Here is an 11,583-nt window from a genome sequence, read left to right on the forward strand (position 1 = left end):
ACACTTCTCTGTTCTGAGCCGAAACAACTGTAGCTAGACTGATCGATAGACAACAACCATCATGGGTGAAATGGCAGAACTCACGGAGAAATTCAGCTCATTCACAATGACTCAATTAAACGAGTTGCTTGAAGACGATGAAAAACTAAATGATATTGTCAAAGAAATGGACGAGGTAAGTTTCCATTGTGTTTTGCTAACGTTAGCTATCCCTAGTAACGCTAACCAGAATCAAAACATCTAGCTAGCTGTGCACTTATGTATGTCGTCAGGCAGACCTGGCTTCATTCAGAAATCCCTTGTGAATGCATTGAGCGAGTTCATCAACATCCACCTCTTTGCAGCACAGTTGAGAAGCGTGCTCCTTGTACTGTACTCAACATTTGGCACCTGTGTTGTGGATGCCATATTTCTATTGTCGAATCACTTTCGACATTAACCCTGTTTGTGTACATATAGCAGGTCACAAAAGGTATTGCGGCATTGTCATTACGGCACAAATGCCATCTGATGCCAATTTTTTTTACAGAAGTAATGGACCCACCCGCGTTTAGGAACTGAACAGATTTGAAGGGACCTGGTCCTTGATCTGTTTTATGGTACCTAGTAGTGGTGGTATTTTCTTCCTATTATATGCTAAGGGAACACACAAGACAGCTCTCTGGAAGGTGCGACATCTGTGAAAAGTTGGGAGAGGTTTTCCTATTGAGTGACACATTTAGCACACAGAGCACAGCAGGTTCAAACGCAGATATATTATGACTATAACCACCTAGGGCTGGGCGGTATACCGGTATTGATGCACAGACCGGTTTGGGTTTGTACTTTACCTTCAATACCGGTATTTGAATGTTTGGTTTGTTAAATGTGAAACGCAGTGTGTAACGTCCATTTTTATAGATAACTTCGCTACTTGAGCCATCTCCACTCTCTATGCCGCTTTCCACACGGACCTAGCCAAGCCCCCTGTCACTCAAGGAGCGCATTTGACGTTCCTCAGCCACGAGACGCTTGTATTCAGTCTGCATAGTCAATGCAGCTTAAGCAACACTGTTGATGACAACGGTGCAGTTGTCACTTTGCTTCTTAATATAAATACACTAGCATTCTATAATTCCACTCTCTTGTGTTTCTTACATCTTGTTCCTAAATCGTGTTAGCCGCTAATGCTAATCGCCAGCTAGTTATTAAATGTACTGAGTCAAAGCAAGCGTAATTAGCTATACAGCCTGATAATACCAGTGATTGTGTAGACCTAAATCAGCATGTTGTTTTTGCAACAGTGTCTTCTAAATTAGAGGTAAACGCAAAGCAAGAATACGTTAGCTACATGAAGTAGCTAAGAGAACACATTCAATGTAGCCAAAAAAAACAATGTAACCAAATATTATAGGGTCCCCTAGGAAACACTTCTCAACACATTGGTTCCTAACCTGTCACAATAACTCCTCCCTGGTATTTTCATTCGTTGTCATGTCAAACAACACTGTATTGAAAGTGCCCACCATTATATTCTAACAATATAATTAGAATATACATTCTATTCCGATGATTGCAACAGTTAACCCAAGTGTTTTGCTCTAAATCGCAAGTCAAATTGCAACATTTGGTTAAAAATAAGGCCCAGATTACTTGCCCATATCGTGCAGCCCTACGTGGCAGTGTGGAGATGATCTCAAATGCAGAAATTTATGAAAATGTTGACTTTTTTGGGTTTGAAGTTGAATTGAACAGTATAAAACAATCCGTATGGAGAAAGACCCATTGAAATCACTTAGAATGTATGTGTTGCCACCCTAGGGTCACACACTACTCATAAAGCAAATGTACAACTTTTATTATTAAAAAAACAAATAACGTCGTAGAGTCATTTAAAAAAATTAATTATACCGTGATATCGCCCAGCCTTATAAACACCTCTCACAGCCTGTTGACATCTGGTTAAATAAGATATACTTTATTAGTCCACGCAAGATGGACATTTGTCTTCTTCGTTTATCCAACCCCACCGATATACACACATTAGGTTGGAGAAGCTGGAGCAGAGGATGGATGTCAGTGTTTTCAAAAACTGTGTACAGCATTCTGCCACCATGTTGTTCATCATCTCGCCATCCCTAGCTAGCCTTGTGTAGTGTAGGTATTGGGAAATCTGTGTCTTCTGGCTTCTTCATCTTCTGTATTTGTATATCCAGTAGACATGTACAGTACCAGTCAACTTTGGACACACCGACTCAATCGAGGGTTTTTCTTTATTTTTTTACTATTGTCTACATTGTAGAATAATAGTGAAGACATCAAAACTATGAAATAACACATGGAAGCACGTAGTAACAACAAAAGTTTTAAACAAATCAAAATGTATTTTATATTATTCAAAGTAGCCACCCTTTACCTTGATGACAGCTTTGCACACTCTTGGCATTCTCTCAACCAGCTTCATGAGGAATGCTTTTCCAACAGTCTTAAAGGAGTTCCCACATATGCTGAGCACTTGTTGACTGCTTTTCCTTCACCATCTTCTGTATCTACCTTGTCACAACACCACTGATTGGCTCAAACGCATTAAGGAAAGAAATTGCACAAATTAACTTTTAACAAGGCACACCTGTTAATTGAAATGCATTCCACGTGACTACCTCATGAAGCTGGTTGAGAGAATGCCAAGAGTGTGCAAAGCTGTCATCAAGACAAAGCGTGGCTACTTTTGAAGAATCTCAAATATTAAATCTATTTTGATTTGTTTAACACTTTTTTTGGTTACTACATGATTTCATGTGTTATTTCATAGTTTTGATGTCTTCACTATTATTCTACAATGTAGAAAATGGTACAAATAAAGAAAAAAACAGAAACGAGTAGGTGTGTCCAAACTTTTGACTGGTACTGTATGTGGCTGAATGGAGACTCCCCACCATGACGCTGGTGGAAGATGCTAGTCCTTACCCACCAATGTGGAAATAGCTTTACACAAACAACCTGTGAGCAGAGATGCAAATCTGTGGTTGTGGCTGCCTCTACGGCTGGAAGGCTGTCTAGTGCCTGCTGCTCTGGCCTGATGGCAGCATACTATCCCAACCATGTTATTTATGACTTAATTATAGCTTAGTTCATTAGTACTGATATCTTTATAATCCCCTTCACCAAAACCTACACACGGATTATAAATCCCTGTAATAGACACACGAGTCGTAGGCCACTATATCTGCATTGTAGCTAGTACTCCACTGTAGAAAGCAGAGCTCTGATCGCTCTGATGGCAGTGAAATCAATACAGGACAAACACAGTCAAACACAGTTTAAACACCGTCAGTGATAGCCTGCTGAACTCTATAGTGAGCCGGTGCAGGGCTGTGGTCATGCAGGGCTAAAACACAGTATTCAACAAAGATATGGAGTAATCAGTGTCCTCCATAAGAATAGACTCATATTTAACCTCCAGCGGTTAGGCTCTAAGCTGGCTTGTCCCTGACCTATAGGTCTACGTACCACGGCGTGGAGGTCAGGATGGGTCGATCTCTCTCTGTCTGCATGTATTGTGTTTAGTGCTACTGACACCACCTTCCCTCTGTCTCCTTATCTCCCTTTTACCTCTCTCCCTGTGTGTACGGTGTGTGTACGGTGTGTGTGTGTTTATTTATGTCTATGTCACTGTGTGCGTTATAGATGCGTGAGGTGCAGCAGGTGAAGGAGCTGACCCTAGGCAGTAACATCAGCCTGGCTGAACAGAACCTCCAGGTGCAGCCAAGACTGGACCTGCAGAAGAACCAGCTCACCTCACGCTACCGCCATCTACAGGAGCTCTACGACAACTACCAGCTACGCAAGTCCACACTCGGTAAGCGCCTTAGTAGCTAGTCCACACTTAGCCTACCAGCACACTCTGTAAGAGCCCTACCAAGTCCACACTCTGTAAGAGCCCTACCAAGTCCACACTCTGTAAGAGCCCTACCAAGTCCACACTCTGTAAGAGCCCTACCAAGTCCACACTCTGTAAGAGCCCTACCAAGTCCACACTCTGTAAGAGCCCTACCAAGTCCACACTCTGTAAGAGCCCTACCAAGTCCACACTCTGTAAGAGCCCTACCAAGTCCACACTCTGTAAGAGCCCTACCAAGTCCACACTCTGTAAGAGCCCTAGCTAGTCCACACTTGGTAAGCGCTTTAGCTAGTGCACGCTAGATAAGAACACTAGCAAGTCCACATTCGATACGAGCCCTAGCTAGTCCACATTACTAAGTCCACAGCGTGTACCAGTCTGTCTCTACATCTCAATCCGTGCACTCTTGCTATCTGAAAGACTAGTCTTTCTCTCTCTCTGTCTGTGTCGGTAGCTGACTGTTTTCTACCACCTACATGTCTGCCTGGTCTAGCCAGTTCAGTCAGTTGTCGTTCCAAGATACTGATCCTCTGTCATTCGGGTTGTCACAACATGAACACGATAGAAAGGAGGGAAGCACACAGCCTTTCTAATATGGGTGTGACGATACCAGTATCGCAATATTTTTTGCCCCCAGGTCAAAAATTCAAACACGAAGCAGGCCAAACTCTTTGGTCCTTTAAAAACTTGCTGTATGTAAAATATTGTGTGGTATAGCTTGGAAAATAAATACATGTGACTCTGGATGACAACATAATTATTTTTGTTTCCAACATTATGGTTGTTTTCCTAAAGAAGTTAAATCCGCTTCATGTTTTGTTTCCTTTCCACAGTACTAACAAATATCGATCGTCCCGGCCCTACTTTCTAACCACAGTTTCCACCACCAACCTAAGCCCTAACATTAACCCCTAAATCAAGAACAGATATCTTATGTGCTTGATCTTCCAATACATTTACTTTGTCCTTTCTAGCATGGCCATCTAGTGATCACTGTGTCAGTCAGCTGTTACCTGATACCCCTGGCTTTCCTGTACTCAATGCTGCTTTGTGTCCTTTGAATGGCCCAGCCAGCCAGCTACTGTAGTCCCATCACATTACAGCCCTGCCCCAGAAATCAGGTCACGAGTTAGATTCAGGACAGTGATTCACTGTGTGGTGATCAGTGTTTTGTTTTAGTGTTTTCTAACTGGTTCTCTCTCTCTCAGACCCTGGTTCAGAGAACAGTTCTCTGGACATTCTGCTGGCTCTGCTGCAAGCTGAGGGAGCCAAGATAGAGGAAGAGACTGAGGTGAGAGAGACACTATAATACACTCACAACTACACTTATGCTACAATACGCTCTCACAACTACACACGGGCACAGATCAATACAGTCATGTACACACTCTGGGTTGAAAGTAAAATTCATTTCTTCCCGGTACAGGATCTCCTATATTTGCACGTGCACCGACATTTTTTTATGGGCCTAATCATAAAATATGTAATTCGATCTGATTTTTATTTCACCTTTATTTAACCAGGTAGGCCAGTTGAGAACAAGTTATCATTTACAAGTGCAACCTGGCCAAGATGAAGCAAAGCAGTGCGACAAAAACAACAGAGTTACACATGGGATAAACAATCGTACAGTCAATAACACAATAGAAATATACAGTGTGTGCAAATGAAGGAGGTAAGGCAATAAATAGGACAATAGTGGTGAACTAATTACAATTTAGCTATTGACATTGGAGTGATATATGTGGGATGAGGATGTGCAAGTAAAAATACTGGTGTGCAAAAGAGCAGAAAAACTAAAACAAATATGGGGATGAGGTAGGTAGTTGGTTGGGCTATTTACAGATGGGCTGTGTACAGCTGCAGCGATCTGATATAAAATCCATATTAATTCAAAAGGATCTCTGTGGGCCTTGTCATAAAGACTTGTCATTTCACTTTTAAAATGTATTACCTTTTATTGGGGCATAAACACAACCAGTCATGTTTTTTATCTGACTGTCAAACAATCACTTCAAAGGGCTTTACAAGGCTACATGCAGACGTTCACACATTCCGTTCTCCAAACAGTGGTGAATGGAACGAGACATGTTACACAAAACACCAAAAAGTGTAATGACATTTGGAGATTGTTATTAGGCCAGAATGTGTGTGTCCCTTCTGTCCGTGCACGTCTCTGTATCGGCCACTCCTCTCTGCCTTGGCAAAATGTCAGTGTTTTCGTTTAACCACTTCGGATTTTGGAGTGTAGGCTATACCACTTGTTTTCAATACCATTTGCATTTTTCATGCCTCAGACATGCGGTAATGATAAAAAGGAGTGTAATAGCCTACAGTTTTCTTGACATTTTATTTTAATTATTGTGATAGGTTCATGTTTTACCAGTACGGCATAGCCTCACTATTTATTTTGCCGGGATACCGTACAGCCTTACTTTCACCCCTGCTACACGTACAATAATACTCTCTAAGGTATTTTGTGTTGACGTGTGTTAGTTTAAGTGTGTATGCTTGTGCCGTCCCTGTGTAGAACATGGCAGACTCGTTCCTGGATGGAGAGCTGCCTCTCGACTGCTTTATCGACGACTACCAGCGGAGGCGCCATCTTGCTCACCTGCGCCGCGTCAAGATTGACAAACTCCGAGAGCTGGCGCTGAAGGGTCTCACTCGGCCCCCCCAGATCCCCTCCCAGCCCAGCCGACCCCAGGACCTCCCCTCTACCAATGGGGTCCCCTCCCCCCAATCCACGCGAGCTGCCCCTTCTCCCTCCCCTCAGCACAGCGGCCTACCCTATCCAGTCGCCCCCTATCCCCAAATGCCTTTCCCCAGCTGCCCTTACATGCCCCAGCCCTACCTTCAAACCCCCCAGCAACACCCCATCTCCCCCTCTCCACACCTGCCCCCCAGGACTGGCTTCATCATGCAGTGAGGCGGTGTCCATCTCCATAGAAACGCCATGGATGACCTTACCTACCTTTTGACCTGTGACTGTGGCACACTGGAGGGTTGACCCAATGAGGGTTGGTGACCTAACCAATTATACCCCCTCTGTCAGTAACACTGAGGGAAACCTCCTCTGACCAGCTTCTCAGAGAGGCTCTCACAGACGGACTCTGTCCAGTGACTACAGCCTGGACGGTACATTAGGGGTTGGTTCTCTTTCAGTTTTATTCCAAGACTAACTTTCTGATTTAATCTTCTGAACACATAGCTAAACCTAACCATCTGACTGGTAGATATGCTGTGTATATCAGCTATGGTAACTTGCAGTATGGATGAGTTTTTGTAAGCTAAAGGGTGTGTGGGTTACATGTGTGCGCACACACACACAGGTTGGTATCATAACATAGTTAGCTCAAAAGTTCCTATGCTTCTAAAGGAAGGAGTCCTGTATTGTCAAATGGAGCTGGTCCATCAACAATGAACAGAGCTACGCAACAAATACTACATTTTCATTTCAAAATGTACTGCATGGCATCGTAAATATTTTTCAAATCAACTAATTGATGAGTCTTGCTTTCATATTCATTGTCGGTAGGTTCTTTCCAGCTGGTTGGATGTGAAGCGCTTATAAAGACTAGGGATGTACCGTGTTAAGGAGATGGACATGAAGCTTACGACACACTTGGCTATTTTAGTGGTTTGGTATAAGAGAAATTGATTGTAACATTTTTAGAGCAATAACCATGCAGCTTAAGTTCATGTCAGTTTGTATGCCTAAGTAATTCTGTTTCCCTGATGGGCTGTGTGCTCACCAGCCAGGCTACAGCCCTCTTGGATTAGTATCAGTAATTGATCCTATTCAATTATTTTAAATAACTAATTCTATGCACTACACCTAGTGGGGGAAGAGATTACACCTAGCTGTATCTCTACAGTGGGTTATCCCCAGTTGCACTTACAGAACAGCTCACGTCAAGTAAAGAAAGCATATGGGGGTTCAAATGTGAAAAGGTATTTTTAAAAGCCCCCCCTCCCATATGGTACACCTGTTTTATACTCCATTAGAAACTAATGTAATGTTAGACTTGCTCACTTTCCATAATCAATAAACGTTTTATAATTGATACGGTGTGCTCTGCCTAATGTCCGAGTGGTCTGTTAGTTGTCATCAATTGGACACCAAACATTAGGAACAGATGGTACAAAAGATACTACCATATTTTCCTGCTTACTTGAAAAGGTTAGAAATGATCATTCAGGAAAAAGCCACAGGAGAATAGACCAAAGAACATTTATTAAAATTGACAGCAAAACATTGGTCTATAAGTAGGTCAGGATTCAGTACTCCTCTCCTTCCTCAGCCTCTCCCTCCACTGAATCCACTCCGACTTCCTCGTAGTCCTTCTCCAGGGCAGCCAGATCTTCTCTGGCCTCAGAGAACTCTCCCTCCTCCATACCCTCTCCCACATACCAGTGCACAAAGGCACGCTTGGCGTACATCAGATCAAACTTGTGGTCGAGCCGAGCCCAGGCCTCAGCGATGGCTGTGGTGTTGCTCAACATGCAAACGGCTCTCTGGACCTTGGCAAGATCTCCACCTGGCACCACTGTGGGTGGCTGGTAGTTGATACCTACCTACAGGGAACAAGAAGAAAAAAATTGACTAACCAATTATACTTGAAAAGGTTTAGGAACATAGATCATTGTGAATGAATAAACCCATTGCTTGTTTACCTTGAAGCCGGTGGGGCACCAGTCGACAAACTGGATAGTGCGTTTGGTCTTGATGGTGGCGATGGCAGCATTGACATCCTTGGGCACCACATCCCCACGATACAGCATGCAGCAGGCCATGTACTTGCCATGGCGAGGGTCACACTTCACCATCTGGTTGGCTGGCTCGAAGCAAGCGTTGGTGATCTCTGCCACAGAAAGCATCTCATGGTAGGCCTTCTCAGCAGAAATGATGGGTGCGTAGGTGACCAGGGGGAAGTGGATACGGGGGTATGGCACCAGGTTGGTCTGGAACTCAGTCAGGTCCACGTTGAGGGCTCCATCGAAACGCAGCGAGGCGGTGATGGAGGAGACGATCTGGCCAATGAGCCTGTTGAGGTTAGTATAAGTGGGGCGCTCAATGTCCAAGTTACGACTGCAAATGTCGTAGATGGCCTCGTTGTCGACCATGAAGGCACAGTCTGAGTGTTCCAGGGTGGTGTGGGTGGTCAGGATAGAATTATAGGGCTCCACCACTGCTGTGGACACCTGAACACATACAAGAGGTAGAACAGGCATCTGGTGTCACGTTTTGATAATAAACAACTCAATATAGAAGAGAATTATTGAGTACAGGACAATTAAGTCCAATACGATTTTGCTAATGTAGAAATCTACAAAATATTAATGTGAGCAAGTAAATTAAACCACTGCCATACCTGAGGTGAAGGGTAAATGGCAAACTCCAGTTTAGACTTTTTGCCGTAGTCCACAGACAGTCTCTCCATGAGCAGAGAGGCAAAGCCGGAGCCGGTTCCACCACCAAAGCTGTGGAAGATCAGGAAGCCCTGAAGCCCAGTGCACTGGTCCGACTGCGGTGAGAAACAGACAGGCCTCACAGGTTTTAACACCCGCCGCAGGTAGATTTTTGGCATTTGTGGCTGAGATGGCTTTCACCAGCCACCTTGGCAGGTGGTCAGGGCTCCACGGTGCAAGCATTACACTAGCATTTGAAATCATACTTTTCATTCAAAACCATATGGTTTGGTTTCAATACCTAAACCAATTGGAAGGTCCAGGTAGTCACAAAAATAGATGGGTGTTTAATGAATGGAGCGGATTTTTGTGTGTGTGAGTGTGGAGCGGATTTTAGCAGTGGTAGAAAAGGACATGGAGTACTGAGAGGAGCCGTAGTTAAGGCCATTTTCTAATCCCGCTCATTGCTCTCTGCTCACATACTCTTGACAGGCACAAACATGGCCTGAGTCGCACTACCACGGTAACCTACTGCCCTTAAAGGGTCAGGTGCAATTAAGTCTCATTTGTGATATTTTGGTTAAGACACATTATTGCTTACTAGTAATACATGTATTGTTGTAGAAACATTACAAAGCATGCTCATCTGTTTTCAGAAGTAAACTGTCACGGCTTTTAAGTCATGTTGGCTTGCAGTGATGACGCAAAAATGTATTCATTCAGTTGTACAATTCACTAAGTATCCCCCCTTCCATGTCCTTTTCTTGTTTTTAATCTGGGAGAGAAGCGCTACACCTGGTGGAAAGAGGCTATACGACACAGAATGAGTTGCAATTATGCGCGCTGTACGTTACGTCATGACACGTCACATTTTAACGTATAGCGTCAGAGGGGCCCGTTTTTTCAACTTTTCACCAATGCTATCAGGTCATCTCAACCAACGCTTGAATAGAAAACGTAGTTCCCGCCCAAGATTGATGCCAACACTAGTTTTCACTGCAGCCTCGTTTGAATGCCACGGTTGCGCAAATTTGTACGGAATGTGATTAGTCAACAGTACATTTCTCAACTTGTTCTCCTCGTAAAATGGATAATCATAGAGCCATGCAATACAACAAGCTAACGTTACTCTATTTGTTCCCCAAAAAAGAAAACGCTGCTGTATAACTATAGTAGCTAGCTTACAAAACTAGGAACTGAAAGCACATGGCTTCCGTTCAGGGTAACAAAATGACTGCTAACATTACTAACCAGCTTGCGAACTCGGTCCAGCACCAGGTCGACGATCTCCTTGCCAATTGTATAGTGGCCACGGGCGAAGTTGTTGGCGGCATCCTCCTTACCGGTGATGAGCTGCTCCGGGTGGAACAACTGACGGTATGTCCCCGTGCGGACCTCATCTACGAAAACAGTTCAGGCGCGATTTCTTAAACGGGCCTTTTTATACAAGTTACATTCGCTAGCTAACGTCACCTAGATTAACATTTGAATACCAACTTTATTTTCGTCCTTTACCAACAACAGTTGGTTCGAGATCCACAAACACTGCACGGGGGACATGTTTTCCCGCTCCAGTCTCGCTGAAGAAGGTGTTGCATGAGTCATCCCCTCCGCCGATGGCTTTGTTACTGGGCATCTGCCCATCGGGCTGGATCCCATGTTCCAAGCAGTACAGTTCCCAGCAGGCATTCCCGATCTGCACACCAGCCTGACCAACGTGGATAGAGATGCACTCACGCTGTGGGTAGAAATGAAATCATTATTGACTGGCTAATTAATGTTAGCTAAAGCAAGGTAATTCAGCTAACGTTAGCTAGGCCAAAATGAGTTCGTCCGTTGAACTAGCCACCGCCACTAAAGTTACTCTCGACATAAAACGTACCATTTCGATTCTAGAAAGTATGACCTGCAGTTATTATGGCTTGCTAAGAAACGTCGGTCTTGACTATGTAATTTCAAACGGTTAACTGCTCAATTGTTTTGAAAAATATACGTCGATTCACGATGATATATACCCCAGAATGAGCCCCGCCTTTGTTTCAACCCGATTGGTTGCGTCTGTGTGACGTACTCCGATCACGTCATTCAACGTTCGAAGCATTTCTTTACGCCTAACGTCTTCACGGAGCCCCGCTAATGAACAGACAAAGCATATTCCGCGTTCAAAACAACTGGGAACTCTGAAATAAACGAGCTCCGACTGGGAGAAATCTATTTGAACGGTCATCCAACTCGGACACTCGTGCCACGTTCGAAACAACTGGGAACTCGGAAAAATACGACGTCAGTGA

The 11,583-nt window shown here is 43.9% G+C and overlaps 2 protein-coding genes across 2 annotated transcripts; one reads left to right on the plus strand and one right to left on the minus strand.

Moving 5' to 3' along the window:
• LOC115203879 (vacuolar protein sorting-associated protein 37B) lies at window positions 1-7,947 on the plus strand. Its single transcript, XM_029768953.1, has 4 exons — window positions 1-175; window positions 3,667-3,838; window positions 5,089-5,171; window positions 6,411-7,947. Exons 1-4 carry the CDS (start codon window positions 62-64, stop codon window positions 6,807-6,809), a joined length of 768 nt encoding a protein of 255 aa, XP_029624813.1. The 5' UTR covers window positions 1-61; the 3' UTR covers window positions 6,810-7,947.
• Window positions 7,948-8,100: 153 nt separating this feature from the next.
• Window positions 8,101-11,320, minus strand: LOC115203876 (tubulin alpha chain, testis-specific). Its single transcript, XM_029768949.1, has 6 exons — window positions 11,175-11,320; window positions 10,808-11,030; window positions 10,544-10,692; window positions 9,256-9,408; window positions 8,558-9,085; window positions 8,101-8,458 (listed from the first exon to the last, which is right to left on the minus strand). The coding sequence occupies exons 1-6, from the start codon at window positions 11,175-11,177 to the stop codon at window positions 8,162-8,164; spliced, it is 1,353 nt and encodes a 450-aa protein (XP_029624809.1). The 5' UTR covers window positions 11,178-11,320; the 3' UTR covers window positions 8,101-8,161.
• Window positions 11,321-11,583: the final 263 nt, after the last annotated feature.

Source organism: Salmo trutta, chromosome 12 (assembly GCF_901001165.1).
Source record: "Salmo trutta chromosome 12, fSalTru1.1, whole genome shotgun sequence".
Classification (NCBI taxonomy): domain Eukaryota; kingdom Metazoa; phylum Chordata; class Actinopteri; order Salmoniformes; family Salmonidae; genus Salmo; species Salmo trutta.

What these genes read in the sequence shown, in the direction of transcription:
- LOC115203879 (XM_029768953.1), top strand. Translation starts at nt 62, where the DNA reads ATGGGTGAAATGGCAGAACTCACGGAGAAATTCAGCTCATTCACAATG. An exon ending in GCTACGCAAGTCCACACTCG is followed by an intron (nt 3,839 to 5,088) that starts GTAAGCGCCTTA and finishes TCTCTCTCTCAG; the next exon opens with ACCCTGGTTCAGAGAACAGT. An exon ending in AGATAGAGGAAGAGACTGAG is followed by an intron (nt 5,172 to 6,410) that starts GTGAGAGAGACA and finishes GTCCCTGTGTAG; the next exon opens with AACATGGCAGACTCGTTCCT.
- LOC115203876 (XM_029768949.1), bottom strand. An exon ending in TGGACCGAGTTCGCAAGCTG is followed by an intron (nt 9,409 to 10,543) that starts GTTAGTAATGTT and finishes TTCTCACCGCAG; the next exon opens with TCGGACCAGTGCACTGGGCT. An exon ending in CCATTTACCCTTCACCTCAG is followed by an intron (nt 9,086 to 9,255) that starts GTATGGCAGTGG and finishes GTATGTGTTCAG; the next exon opens with GTGTCCACAGCAGTGGTGGA.